Source organism: Cajanus cajan, chromosome 1 (genome assembly GCF_000230855.2).
Source record: "Cajanus cajan strain Asha chromosome 1, NIPB_CcT2T_4, whole genome shotgun sequence".
In the NCBI taxonomy this organism is placed as follows: Eukaryota; Viridiplantae; Streptophyta; class Magnoliopsida; order Fabales; family Fabaceae; genus Cajanus; species Cajanus cajan.
Window position 1 is genome coordinate 78931523 of NC_138517.1, and position 14675 is coordinate 78946197.

General features: G+C 29.8%; 1 protein-coding gene across 1 annotated transcript; it reads left to right on the top strand.

Moving 5' to 3' along the window:
- The first annotated feature begins 4696 nt into the window (after positions 1-4696).
- LOC109811458 (ent-kaurenoic acid oxidase 2) lies at positions 4697-11395 on the top strand. The gene is made up of 8 exons (XM_020375217.3): positions 4697-5186; positions 7887-8364; positions 9340-9603; positions 9989-10078; positions 10171-10249; positions 10422-10528; positions 10632-10750; positions 11206-11395. Exons 1-8 carry the CDS (start codon positions 4939-4941, stop codon positions 11309-11311), a joined length of 1491 nt encoding a protein of 496 aa, XP_020230806.1. The 5' UTR covers positions 4697-4938; the 3' UTR covers positions 11312-11395.
- Positions 11396-14675: the final 3280 nt, after the last annotated feature.

Sequence of the window (14675 nt, forward strand, 5' to 3'; positions counted from 1 at the left end):
ATTATAAATTTACAAATTATTAATAAACTAAATTTTTTGATAGTCCACAAAACAAGTTCAAACACAATTAATCAACTTTGACTTCCTATTTCAAGAATATTAGAAGCTCTCTTGGAAGAAGTTATCTCTACTTTTTTGTTTTGATCATCTTCATCCTCATCTTCTACATCAAAATAAATTCAACATAAAAAATTATAATAAAAAAATAAAAATAAAAATGTGGGTTGGCGGATTGTGATGAGTCAACCCGCTATTTGGCCCGGCAGGTTGGCAAGCTTGGCGGGTTGAAATGATGGGCCCAGCCTACCAATTTTTGGCGGCCAACCGGCCGGCCCGCAAGTCACAGCCCGTTTTTCCACCCCTAGGCTTGCCATGTGTCGCGACACATGGTCTTCTTATTTACCCCGGTACAGGTCTAAAGAGTGACTCTCTAATTAAACCTCATGAAGCTGATTACATAGCATATGATCTAAAAACTAGTATATATATTATTTATGTAGCATTTTCAAATAAATAGTTGCACTAGTTTATTAGTTATGGCGTGGTATAAGTTGCAAAATTAAAAACCTGAAAGTCCTGGGTTCATTTCCCTTGTAGCCATGAGCCTTGTGCAAAAGGCATGCACAGCACCTTGATATATATACATATATGATCCATTAGATCGTAATCTGTATGTGGTCGTCCTGTTTGATGCCTGGCAATTAATGAATGAGATTATGCAATTGGATTTGAAGTATTGGGAACTTGTTTCATTGTTTTCACTTTAGGGAACACAACAAGATAATGTGACTCTCCCGGGTCCCTTCTAATGATGTTTAAAGCATCAATGCACCAGTGTTGAGATATTGACACTACCTATCTCTAATGCCTCTCTGATGAAAAAGATTGGCTCAAGTTGCTGAGACCAAGTGTTAGCACTTAGCACCCACCTTTCCTTGTTCACTCCTAAAATTTAATTTTGACCAGGGTTTATAGTTGCATTGCGTGCACCATACTTTTTTGCACTTTTTTTCTTCTTAATTTTGTGTGCATTAAGGATATCTCTGACTGATAGAAAATTGAATCTTTGTTAACATGTTTAAAAAACTTAATTATCTACTAATTATGTTGGATAGTGCTAATTGTTTTATTTTATTTTTAATGATATGAAGTTACAAGCTGGAATCCCTTCCATGAACAGCAATCAATGCTAAGGGTGGACACACTTCCATGGAGGATGAGCATGCTATCTCGATTGGTAGCTCCAAACAAATTAGAACAATAAGTGTTAATTTTACAATATTTTGTTTAGGAGACAAGTATGTTCAGGTACTCATCAAAATCACTTGGTAATAAGAATGACTCTATCAGTTATCCATACATTCAATTATAATATGTTATAAATAATTTAATTATAGAAATCTTATAATTTATAAACGCCAAAAGAATTCCTCGAGTCAAAGTAAATAATAGAATAATGCGAAAAGAATTTGGGGCTGTATAAAATGTATGTTACCATATAAATTTGTATGCGATTTGACTTGATACTTCTGATAGAATGGGATGAGATATGTAGATTGAATGGTGCTGGAAACAATAATTTCAGGGGAACAGGTATGTGCAGTAGTTGGGAGTCCTATATCAGACTAGCTTACTGTATAAGGGGCACAATTGAATTGTTATTTCCACGAGTACTGGTGGAACTCAACTTATATTAAATATTAATATTCGATTTTGCTTTCCAAAAAAATAAAATAGAAAAATACTTAAAGTTTTTTGGGTCTCCAATCTTTTATATTGTTGCAGATTTTGCTCTCCAAATTTTTTTTCATGGATTTGCTCCCAAATTTTGACAATGATACAAATTATGTCCCTCCATAGATTGTCTATTAAAATAAGAGCAGAATATTATGCATAATTGCATTTTGTGTCTTTGAAATTTTATTTTGTCATGAATTTTGTCCTCCTAATTGTAATAATATTGCGAATTGTAGCCTTCCATGAGATTATAATTGATATAATTATAAACAACTATTTTGAGTTTATACTAATAACTATATAAGATAACTCATACGTATTAAATAATTTAGTATATTAATATAGATAACATATATATATATATATAATATTTTAATTTTTAAGAAGTGTATTGATGTACTCTATATGAAGAAAAAATATAGAATGAAACGACACTCCCAATATTATCGTGTAGGACTAATGATATGTTGAAGGTATCCACAAACAATTCTACCAATTACAGCTACTCAATTAGCTTTTAGATGTCAAGAAATCTCCATGGGAAGGGTTGCCCAACAAGCCAGAAAAGTGAATCGATGTACTCACTTTTTCTTTTTATATTATTAGCTAGTTTGATATATATGTTAACAAAGGATGAAAATTGGTTAGACAGCTTCATAAGAGCTTATGGTCTAATGTTATTTTCTTAACAAGTGTATCAATTTGTACAAATAATTTAATGATAATCTTAATGGACTTTCGATTGATTGTGAAAATAAATAAAGTAATTAAATAGAGATAAATGTGATAAAAAAAATCTTTTTGGTATTTTTATAAATACTTGAAATGCAAAAATTGATTTTAACACAATAATAAGATATGTTGGAGTTTAATTTTACCAAACTATCTTCTCATGCTTACAAACAAGTTTTAGTCCGGTATCCTTTTCATTCTCATCTACAAAATAACATAAAAAAAGCTTGTAAATTTTTTAAACACTGAAGTTATAAACTAAAGTCAACTCTTAGCAAATTAAGATAAATATGGATTAAATCAAGGGTCCAAGTCAAAGAAAATCAAAACAAATACTTCCATTTATACCACAAAATTAAAGCAAACATGACACTTATCACCTAACTTATATTAGACCTAAGCTAGGTGAGACTCTTTTAGAATATAAGTCAAGTAAAGTGTATTTAGTTACATAAAGTAAGAATCTAGGTCATTTAAAACCTTTTTTAGGTTTAACAATTTGACCTATTTAAATAAAAATAAATATTTTTTTTACTATCGCTATTATTATTATTATATCAAATTTATTAAAATTACAATACAAAAATAATAAATCATAAATTACTAAAAATCTTTCTTTTTTAATTAAGATCACTATTGATAATCTTTCAATATACAAAATTATAATAGTTTTCAAGAACTATAATACAAATACTATTAGTCTTTTAATAATAAAATTATCCTACAATACAAAAAGTGGGACATTATAAATTACAAAATAAATAAATAAAATATTTAATCAACAAATTGATAGGTGAACTTGTCATGATCCACTATTTGATCTAACAAACTAGTTGACTAAACTAAACTAGATAGGTCAGACAATTTACAATGGCAAAAATCTACTTTATTACATAATTATCACCACTGACATTCTCACACATTTTTACCTTCAAATTGTTTTGGGCCAATAACCCAGCCCGGATTTTAGTATGGTCTCAGTCATAATTTGTTGGCATCTAGACCCAATTAATTAAAATGTGAAGATCATATATGATCTTGACAAAATCTTTCCATGATCTATACTTTTTGGAAACATGGAACTTAGAAGATATCCTCGTGTAATTGCATTAACCAGTGCGCACTTAGAGCAAAATAATACTATTAATTAATAGGAAATTGGGAAAACATTCTTTCTATTGAGGCCTTAATCAAAATATGTAATTTTACATCCTCATGTTTTAAGATTTAAACAGAAAAGCTCGCCTATAGTGCAAATTCTTGAGAACCATCATATACGGAACGGGGAAACAGTGATTACTTACTTATACAAGCTAGAAGCCTTTTCAAAGCAATTTGGTTTGATTCAGATTTTCTAATTCCAACAAAGAAGCTCACATAAAATACGAATTGATGTACAACATATGGAAAAGTTCATTGGACTATCTGGCGCAACTCCACTGTCATCGTGAGATTTTTCCAATGTTTCCCAAAAGTAGCATAAAAATATGTTGAGGAGTTTTATGATGTCCACTCTTGCTCCTGTTGCCTAATGATCGTAAAAGTTAACGTATGATATTGCTTAGAAGAACCAGAAAATATTTCCTTTCTCCCTCTAATTGCTAAACTTTTTAACTTTCAAATCATGCAAGTTAACTTGATAGGTTTATGGATGCTTATTCAATTAAGAATTGTGAATGAGTACAAAAATGCCACAGAAGACTCCCACCCTACTGAGATGCGAATATGCAAATGCATCTTACCCAGAAAAAATAATAATAAAATTGATATTATAAAATCAATTTATAAAATAATAAAATTTAATCATATCTCTACTTAATCTGAAATCTGCATCTATTAAAAAAAAAGTAAAATAAGTTGCACTATTTGGAGTATCAATAAATTACCACTAGTTCAACATCATCAGTTGGTAGAGTACTACAAAGAGACACAAACAACATCCACAACAAAAGAATAAAAATTGCTATTTTTTTTAGTTCTCTGTATGTTTTCTCCCCCAGAAAAATGGCTAATCAGTTGTTGTTTATTTTTTGAACACTACAATAATTTCATATATTTTAGACATACTAGCATGTTTCATGACATCAACGTTCACAAAAAATGATAGTTTATAAAAAATAAATAAGAAATATTTATGAATGACTGTTAAAAACAGAGGTAGTGGAATGCTTCCACATACACAGTATGCACTGATTTGTAATTAAATTAGGTACAGAACAAAACAAAACATAGAGAAAAAAAAAGCCGGCCACCTCTATGTCTATGTTCTACACCTTTACACAAATTCATTTTAGCCCCTCACTGCTGTCACAAAATTCCCTTTATTTTTTTCTTTTCCTATCCCCTCTCTCTCTCCACACCCCAAACCCCAAATTTCTTTATAAATACACAGAAAGAGAGTGAGTGAGTTGTGTGTGTGTTGAGTCAGTGGTCACTGGGGTGGCTTCAAGTTGAGTGAGTGAGTTAGTTATGATGTTGGAGATTGGTTCCATGTGGGTGGTGGTGGTCCTTATTGTGGCCATTGCTGCTACTCTTTTGGCTCTAAGATCTATCCTCAAGAATGTTAATTGGTGGCTCTATGAATCCAATTTGGGTGTGAAGCAGTACTCTCTGCCCCCAGGTGACATGGGTTGGCCCTTCATTGGCAACATGTGGTCCTTCCTCAGAGCTTTCAAGTCCAAGGACCCTGACTCCTTCATCTCTTCCTTTGTCTCTAGGTAAGTTAATATTATAGTGATTGTTAGTATTATTTTTTCAATCAGAATTAAAGTTTTACTTTATTAATATACATAATATTAAACATCAATACATATTATTGAAATAAAAAAACTTAAGTACAGTGTGATCATTCTTATTAGAATTATTCTTATAAGAATTAAAATTACCCCTCAATAATAAATGTGTTATGAACTTTGTCATAGTAATCATAAACCATGTACATAGCTTTTTCATGGCCCATTAAGGTAGTTGTTTTCCAGCTCTTACATGCTTGTGTGTAGTGACTAGTGAGTTTAATGGATCCCATGATCCTCAACTGAGGCCACTGACACACACTTGTAACCAAAGCTGCTACTGTTAGTGGTCCAACAAACTCAAGATAATGTACTTTTCTACTTTATGGCAGAAAAAGCTGTTTGGCCTTGTGAAATTACCATAATGCTACCTTTCTGGATTTAAGAATTGTAGTATGACCCTTTCCAAAATTTCCAAACTGAAACAAACAATTGATTCGGAGAAGGGCTGCACTTGTTTGTCATTTTCCCTGTACTTAACCTGCCCTCACTCACACACAGCACAACACTATCTAAAGTTTTCTTGATCTACTATGTGGCAGTGGCGCAGAAGCCACAATTTGTGTGTGGACGGTGTCATGAATCATGATACTCCAACTTTCGTCGTTTCTGCTATCTACCCTTTAGTTAATTATGAACTTTGACATTTTTTTTTATAGAGAAAGGCTTGCAATTTTGAAAAGCTTGGGCTAGAATATGTAAAATGAAAAGAAAAATACTTGTTTCGCTTTCTTCGTTTAATTTAATAGATAGAAATTAGCATCTCTTTTGTATTGCTTTTTATTTTAAATGAAATTTTTTTTATTTAAAATATAAAAATATATTCACACTTTTATTTTAATGTCAAAGAAAATATTTTTAATAATAATAATAATAATGTTTTTTTTTTGTGTGTGTGACTTAATGTAATTAACAGCAAATTTTAAGCACTTTTTTTTTTACATATTTTAAAATTTTAAAAAGTAAAAAAATTAAACACCTGTTATTAGTTAAGTTTTATTTATTTGATTTTTTAAAAAAAGTAATGTAAAGGAATCAAAAATACTACTATTCACATGATAGTCTACAAAAGAAAAAAACAAACTAGCTCTGATGACTTGTCCTCGTTAAATCGAACATATTTAAAGTTTTACTATCTGAAAAGTAAAAACGTAAACCTTTTTAAAAAAATTTGTTTAGACATTTCATCACATAAAAGCGAACTTGACGTTAAAAAATAATCATACAATGCGTGCAATTATAAGTTTGATGTCCTGACATGTACGTCAGGATGTGCAGTCCATGTCAGCATGAGCCATCCGTGATAAAGACATGGTCTATAACATAGTTTTTGAATTTTTTAAATATAATTTTATGATATAATCGAATAACTAAATTGATAATACTGCTTATATTATATGGCAAAGAATTGTCGCCTAGTATTGGCTTATCTCCTAGGAATAAAGTGGAAGAGTTATCATCGGAAATTCCAAGGAGAGAATAATACTTCTCACTTCTCACACTAACTTATTTTTCACCAAGATTTGGCAATACTATAATTCCAAGAATTTCAAGATTGATTCTAATTTTCAAAAATCCAAACATTTGCTCCTGTTTATTTATTTGTTACATATACTTCTTGATCTCCAGGTTAATTGTGATTTTTTTTTTTGTTAAGAACGAAAATTGCTTCAAAGAAGTTTCATTGGTTACTCTTGGTTAAAAAAAAAAAAAAAAAAGCAAATGAAGACGTTGGATACGAGGGGGAAAAGATGATGGAGACATTTGATGTCATTTAGCAAGTTTAACGATTAATTAACTTCGTATCATGGATAGGTTGTAGTTCTCTGTGTCATTATAAAATTTTATATTATGTTGTTTTGTATCTATTATTGTCGGTTTAGTAAATAATTTAACGAAGATGTGAAGTTTCAGTAATGATCATGACATATCTGATTATTTATATATGCAATACATTTACATGCATTTGCTTAACTAACTAATAATGGAAGCATATTAATTAATTAATTAATTATATACATTATTGTGAAATATCCATTAACTTTTTCTATAATTAATTTTCATTAGAAACTTTAACTAAAAACCTTCCCCGGATGTCTTTTCTATTAACCACATTTTCATTAAAAAAATCAAACATGAAAATTATCTGTGATATTCACTTGGATACTTCCAAAAGTATCTGTGTACTATTCAGTCTTAGACAATAGACACCACACCAACTACATAAGGATTAATTTTAAAGTAGTCGCTTTTTTATGATATACATTTTTTTTTTCAGTAGGTGTGAGACAAGCATATTCTTTTCATGAAAATCAATCAAGAAAGTTGTCCTCTTTAGGAGGAAATAAGACGACCATGATTTATATTGACAATTATTATTTATAATTTCTATTTTGCTTTTGGTAATGTCAAGTATATTAGTTTAGATTCATAAAACTATAATTATATATATAGAGTTTAATAGTTATTTTTTATGAGTTTTAAATTAGTTATTATAAAAATCATCTAATTTAATATATGTGTTAATTTATGATTAGATAACAGTGAAAAAGTGTAACTAAATATATTATTTGTGATCATTGTTGATTATATTAACGTTTTTTATTCAATGAACAAATCATGAAGGTATGGACGAACTGGAATGTACAAGGCCTTGATGTTTGGAAACCCTAGTGTAATTGTTACAACACCTGAAACATGCAGAAGGGTGTTGACAGATGATGATAAATTCACAACTGGTTGGCCTCGTTCTGCCATAGAGCTTATTGGAAAGAAGTCATTTATTTCAATGTCTTATGAAGAACATAAGCGCCTTAGGCGTTTGACATCTTCTTCAATCAATGGCATGGAAGCATTGTCCCTATACTTGACATATATTGAAAAAAACGTGAAAAGTTCATTGGAGAAATGGGCAAACATGGGACAAATTGAGTTTTTAACTGAGATCAGGAAGCTTACTTTCAAAATCATTATGCACATTTTCCTTAGCTCAGAAAGTGAACCTGTTATGGAGGCTTTGGAGAGGGAGTACACAACACTTAATTATGGTATTAGAGCCATGCGAATTAATGTTCCCGGATTTGCATACTACAAAGCATTCAAGGTAACTTGAGCATTAAGTTTGTGAAATGACAGAACTTGGATTAAGTAACTTGTATACTTATCATTGAGTTTACAAATCAAATAATGACATTCAAATACCTTTTTCCTAAGTCAACAACATATTATCTAAGCTTCGCCTTGTATGGAAAAAATGGAAAGTTTTATTAGCATTTATTTTCTTTTAATTTGAATGAAATGCAAAGTAGTGCTTTTATATTGCAACATTAAACTAAAAACTTATTGATATTCTTATCCTTCAGTTGTTTGATTGTGTGATCACTTGATTTGTAATTGTAAATACTAACACCATATTCTTAAGTATAGTCTTCTAAACATATTGTCTACTATTATCAAAATCTTATTGGACATCATACATTTTTGTGGGTCTCATTTCTTACATAATGGGTTTCATTCATGATTTTGTAATTTTTTTTTTATAAATTATACTAATAATAAAGGGTGTATGGTGAATATGTTGGTAGTGCTCCTCTTTATAATTTATGCAAATTTGATACTATTTTAGATAAATGCAATCAGTTTTTACCTACTAGACTAAAAGAAAGTATTGATCTACAATTTCAGCTATGAGGTCTTAGGTGTTATACGACAATTATTTGCCATGGAATTGAAGTGTTGACAGAGCTAATTTGAAACTGAGAAAAATCTTAATTCTTTTGGTATGTTAGGGCAATTTACTTGCATATCTTAAGAAAATGGAACTTCACCTCAATCTTAGGAAGAAGTACAACAAAAATTTTCTTTCGTTCATTTGGTCTTCAATGAAACCTATTCTACGATAATTATATCATTAATGACATTGTCAAATTATTCTGTATGTTCTTCAAATGAATCATAAGTCCTTTTTAGTCAGATTCTGATCAATGATTATAACATGAAGTAACAAAATATAGTATATGCAAGTCTTGTAGTTATTCAAGTACAACTTCGTGTCACTTGATGCATGCTTTTATTTTAGGCAAGGAAAAATCTTGTGGCCATATTCCAATCCATTGTGGATGAGAGAAGAAACATAAGGAAAGGATATTTGTCTGGAAAAGCCAAAGATATGATGGATTCTCTGATAGATGTTGAAGATGATGATGGAAGAAAGTTGAAAGATGAGGACATCATTGATATCATGTTAATGTACTTGAATGCGGGCCATGAGTCTTCAGGACATATTACCATGTGGGCAACCTATTTCCTGCAAAAGCACCCGGAATATTTCCAGAAGGCTAAGGTATCATGTTATTTCATTATCATAGTCCATTTAAATTTACAAGAGAAATGTTAACAACACTTGCTCTAACACCTTGCTAACACTTTTTCTATTTGTTGAAAATCACAAATTTTAGAAAGTCTTATTACTAAGTCAGAGAAACTCATTAAATGGGAAACAGAATCTACAAAATTTGAGATTTCCAATAAATTTTAACTAATAAAAAGGAGAGTATTAGAGAAAATATCGCTAGCATTTATCAAATTTACGATTACTAAGAAATACTAAACAATTAAACATGCACATTAATCACTTCATCTTGGAAAATGTGCCATGTCCTACCTATATCATAGTGTAAGTTCAATATTTAACATTTACTTCCTAATGTTGTTAACTCCTTGAATAGGCAGAACAAGAAGAAATAGTAAAGAAAAGGCCTCCAACACAGAAAGGGTTGACACTAAAGGAAATTCGGGAGATGGATTTTCTGTACAAGGTTTGTATGTATATGTTTATCTCTAGTTAATATCAACTGATATTGGATCAACTATGCTTATATTTGTTTCCATCATTTTTCACATTCTTTAGGTTATTGATGAAACAATGCGTGTGATTACATTCTCCCTAGTCGTCTTTCGGGAGGCAAAAACTGATGTCAATATCAATGGTTAGTCCATGTTTTCGGACTTTAATGCATCTCCAATATCAGAATATTCTTGCTTGGTAACTATATATGATTTTTGTTCACACGTATGGTATTACAAGAATATCATGATGTGGCTTGAATTATAATTTTTTATTTATGTTACAAAGTACTAACTGCATATGGGGTGATATAGGATATACCATTCCAAAAGGTTGGAAAGCACTTGCGTGGTTCAGGTCAGTTCACCTTGATCCAGAAATATATCCTAATCCAAAGGAATTTAATCCGTATAGATGGAATGTAAGTTTTTAATTTCTAACTAATTTGGATTGAGTTGATGTATTTTGCATTTGTATATGGTGCTTTTTTATTTAATTTTCATTTTGATGGTGCTTATTCATAGAAAGAACACAAGGCTGGAGAATTCCTTCCCTTTGGAGCAGGAAGTAGATTGTGTCCTGGGAACGATCTTGCCAAGATGGAAATAGCAGTTTTTCTTCACCATTTCATTCTGAATTATAGGTGAGCACTCTCTTTCACCCATGTTATATATAGAGAGAGCATACCAAGTGGAGAGGAGTCTTTATATAATAAGAGGGTGATGGATGAATATGATTGAATCACAAAGTCACACGCGAATCTTCTAAGTGGTCATGTGATGGTTAAATAAATTTTAATCCTAATCATACATGTATAATTGTATGATCCATGTTTATTCCTCTCACTCTTTCAATATAAACATTCCACTCTTTATATAATTGTAAGTTGGTGTAGTAGTTAGACATTGTACACTCACATTATAAGAAGTAAGAATAACATATATGTAATGCGGAACTTATATAAGAGGGTAGACTTACCTACCAAGATTTTCAATATTATTTATGATCTTTTGCATATCATCTTCATATCCCTTTTATTTATGATTTTTTTTTGTTTCATGCACATTCTATTAACAATGCTACTTCTTGATGGTGCAGGTTTGAACAGCAAAATCATAATTGCCCTGTGAGATATTTACCGCATACAAGGCCCATGGATAATTGCTTGGGAAGGGTCAAGAAATGTTCAACTATATCAACCTAAGAGCACATGATTATGATTTTTCTTTTTTTTTTTTTTTTTTTTAAATACACCTTCATCCATTAATAATATACCTCTCTTTTCTCACTCCCTCTCTTTTTATTTATTTCCTAAATACCTTTTTTTATAGAAGAGTATCAGAAAATACTTTTCAGACAAAAAAATAAATTTATTCTTATAGAAAATACTTTTCAGGAAGCATATATTTATTCTTCTGAAGAAAACTTTTCATAAGTATCATTTGGCATATCTCACCTCCAAACCAGGAAAGAAAAAATATATTTTCAAAAAGTATTTTCTAAGAGAAAAAATACACTTCTAAAAATTATTTTTTGAAAAAGTAAAAATATACTTTCAAAAAATACTTTTTGAAAGATAAGATAATTTATTCTTCTAAAATGTATTTTCCATAAATATATTTTAGAAACTTTAAAGAAAAATTCTAGAAACAATAATAATAAAAATATGTATTATTTGTAATCGACAATTTATCATAAAATCAATAAGTTGTGTCTTTAGAAGAAAAAAAAAAAAAAAAAAAAGGCCTTCCAAACATTCATAACCTTGGATCCGATATATGCGGTATTAAGATGAGGAAAAATAATAGGGTTTAAAAATGTTGAAGTAAGAGTGAAAAATTAAAGTTTTAAAAAAATAATAAAGATTTGTTGGTTAAAGAAGAAGAGTGGTTTAAGAAAGATATAGTGATAGGAGATTAGAAGTAAGAAAAAGAAGAGATAAATGAAAAAGATAGTTCTTAAAAGTAAATTTTATTTTTAAAAAAGTAAATTAAAAAAATATTTAGAAAATTTTTTAAAAACACTTGTTTAGAAACACTTCATTTTAAATGTAAATAAAAGGATCCACTATCTTATTATCATTATTTGAATTCATCTCCAAGTTTTCCCTGAGATAAATGCTTCAAGATCCACTTTGAGCCTCGTTGCCATAGCTTGAACAAAAAGGGGGAAAAAGAAAGGAAAAATGTTTTAAGAGCACATACAAATAAGTATAATTTCGAAAGCTCAATCTAGCACCCCCTTTAAGTAGCTAGTGAGTCTTCCATCATGGTACAAATGTTGAGAAAAATGGACAAAAAGAACTTTGTTTCATTTTATGTTCAAAGGAAAGAATCTAGTTCCTAATTGCAATTTTTGTCTATTAAACCAAATAAAATTAAATAATTGTGTATATGATTGAACCAAACTCTACATAAAATGCATGTGGCTGTGTGATGCGAGAGGAATTATTAGGTGGTAGAGGCTGGTTATCGTTACTATTAATCTTTGTATGATACATAATTAAATATAATTATTTTTTTATGAATTAGAAAATTTAAATACCTTACAAAAAATTAATCAAGACACTTATATTGTTAACACAAATGGTAGTAAGTTTCTATCTCATAATCAAATTGTCAGTATCATATATTAAAACTATGGTAGCAGTTGAACTTAAGATTTTGTTCAGCTGATTCGAGCTTAATATACTACTTGGACTACCATGCATGCATGGTAATCTACCCATTACTTTTTTTGTTTTTTGGTTGAGTTCCTTCTTCTCAAGGTTGAAAATAAAGTTCATCTCCTAATGAAAATCACATGAAAAAAGTTAACCTATTCTTTTTTATCAGTAAAAAACTTTACAACTTTAGTAACAAGAATCAAACATAGGTATATGGACTTGAGTCCGCGGACCGGTCTGTAAGTCCGCGGACTTTACGGATAACGGACCCATTTTTCTTAATCCGTATAATCATGCGGACTTTTTAGGTCCGGCCCGTTTAGTCCGCGGATTTTGCGGATTTAATCCGTGAGCCCGCGAATTACCCGTTTAAATGTGGACTCAAATTTTATTATTGAAGATGCTTGATTATATTTGATAGATGTAATTGGACTTACAAATATTTTATGTTTGTTTTTAAGATATTAATTAAGACTTTGATGTTTTAAGGTATTTAGACTTTGATGTACTTGGACTTACAAATGTTTTATATTTGTTTGGTTGTGTATTAAGACTTTTAAAATTTTAAGGTAGTAAGGCTTTAATTAATATTTGGTTAATAGTTGGTATGCTTGGACTTTAAATTTTAAAGGCATTGAGACTTAAATATTTCTATTAGAAATTTAGAATGTGTAAACTTTGTTATTTAAGACTTTGATTTATTATTTACAATGTTTGATGTTATTATTAGAAGTATATTTATATCATTTTATATGTTTTTTTTTCCTCATGTTTTCATAGGTTAAATAAAGGAAAAGAAATTTAAAATCTGAGTCAATATTCATTTAAACAATTTAGATTTAATTGGGCCCGCGGACTTATCCGTTTATCCGCAGACTTCACGGGCCGGATACGGACTTGAAGATTTAAGTCCATTTATTTCGCGGACCGGGCCTTAAACGGGCCGGACCGGTCCGCATACCCACCCCTAGGTATATGTGCATCTATCTCAACCTCATCACTAAATTAATTAACTCTAAATAATTGTTAATCTTTTTTTGAGAGTTTCGTAATACACTACAAAATTAAAAACTTAATAACATAAAAAGTCAACAAACTTAATTAACCTTGTTTTGTACTCTCAATTTCATAATAAATGTCATGCAAAAAAAAGAAAACTAAATTCTAAATTAAGTATCATTTTAATTTTTCAATATAATATTGTTATTATTTTTTTTCATTTATATTTCCAATACTCTCTCAACTTTTTAATTATAAGACACTTTTAACCACTTTTAACCACGTCAAATGAACTAATAAATATAAGTACTTATATTAGTTAATTTTATTGGAATTATAAAACAAAATCATGATTTACTAATTTTATCATTTTTACTTATCATTAAATTTTCTTTAGAAAGGTGAATATATTATTCTATATAAAAACTTGTGCACTGATACCAATACCAATAAAAATGATAAATGATAATAGAAGAATCTAAGAGATTTGAGAGAGAAGCACGTACTCTCATAATGATCAAAAAATGAAAAATAAAAATAATACTTTATATAAATTAGAAAGTTAATTCCATATAAAAAAAAAAGACAATCATTTCTTTTTAAATTGTGTTTTAAAATAAGGATCGGAGAGAATAATAATTTTTAGAAAGTCGTTGTGTTGTATCGTGCTTTTTTTGTAACGACCCAGCTCGTCACTACACACTGCACAGCACACTAGAAACACCACACAGAAAAGAACAAGTGTATACATATAGGGTCTAGAATATATACATATACAAGGTCCAAATCTGGATAGAGTTAAAGTGTACAAAATACATCAAAAGCTACTACATCAGGTAGCTAACACAACAAAATATCAACAGTTTCAGCTCCAACTGCCATCTACAGTCCTGCCACTAGCCAC

Excerpts from the sequence above, each read along its gene's own strand:
- LOC109811458 (XM_020375217.3), top strand. The coding sequence starts at position 4,939 with ATGATGTTGGAGATTGGTTCCATGTGGGTGGTGGTGGTCCTTATTGTG. Across the intron at positions 9,604-9,988 it reads AATATTTCCAGAAGGCTAAG|GCAGAACAAGAAGAAATAGT; the intron begins GTATCATGTTAT and ends CTCCTTGAATAG. Across the intron at positions 10,079-10,170 it reads AGATGGATTTTCTGTACAAG|GTTATTGATGAAACAATGCG; the intron begins GTTTGTATGTAT and ends CACATTCTTTAG.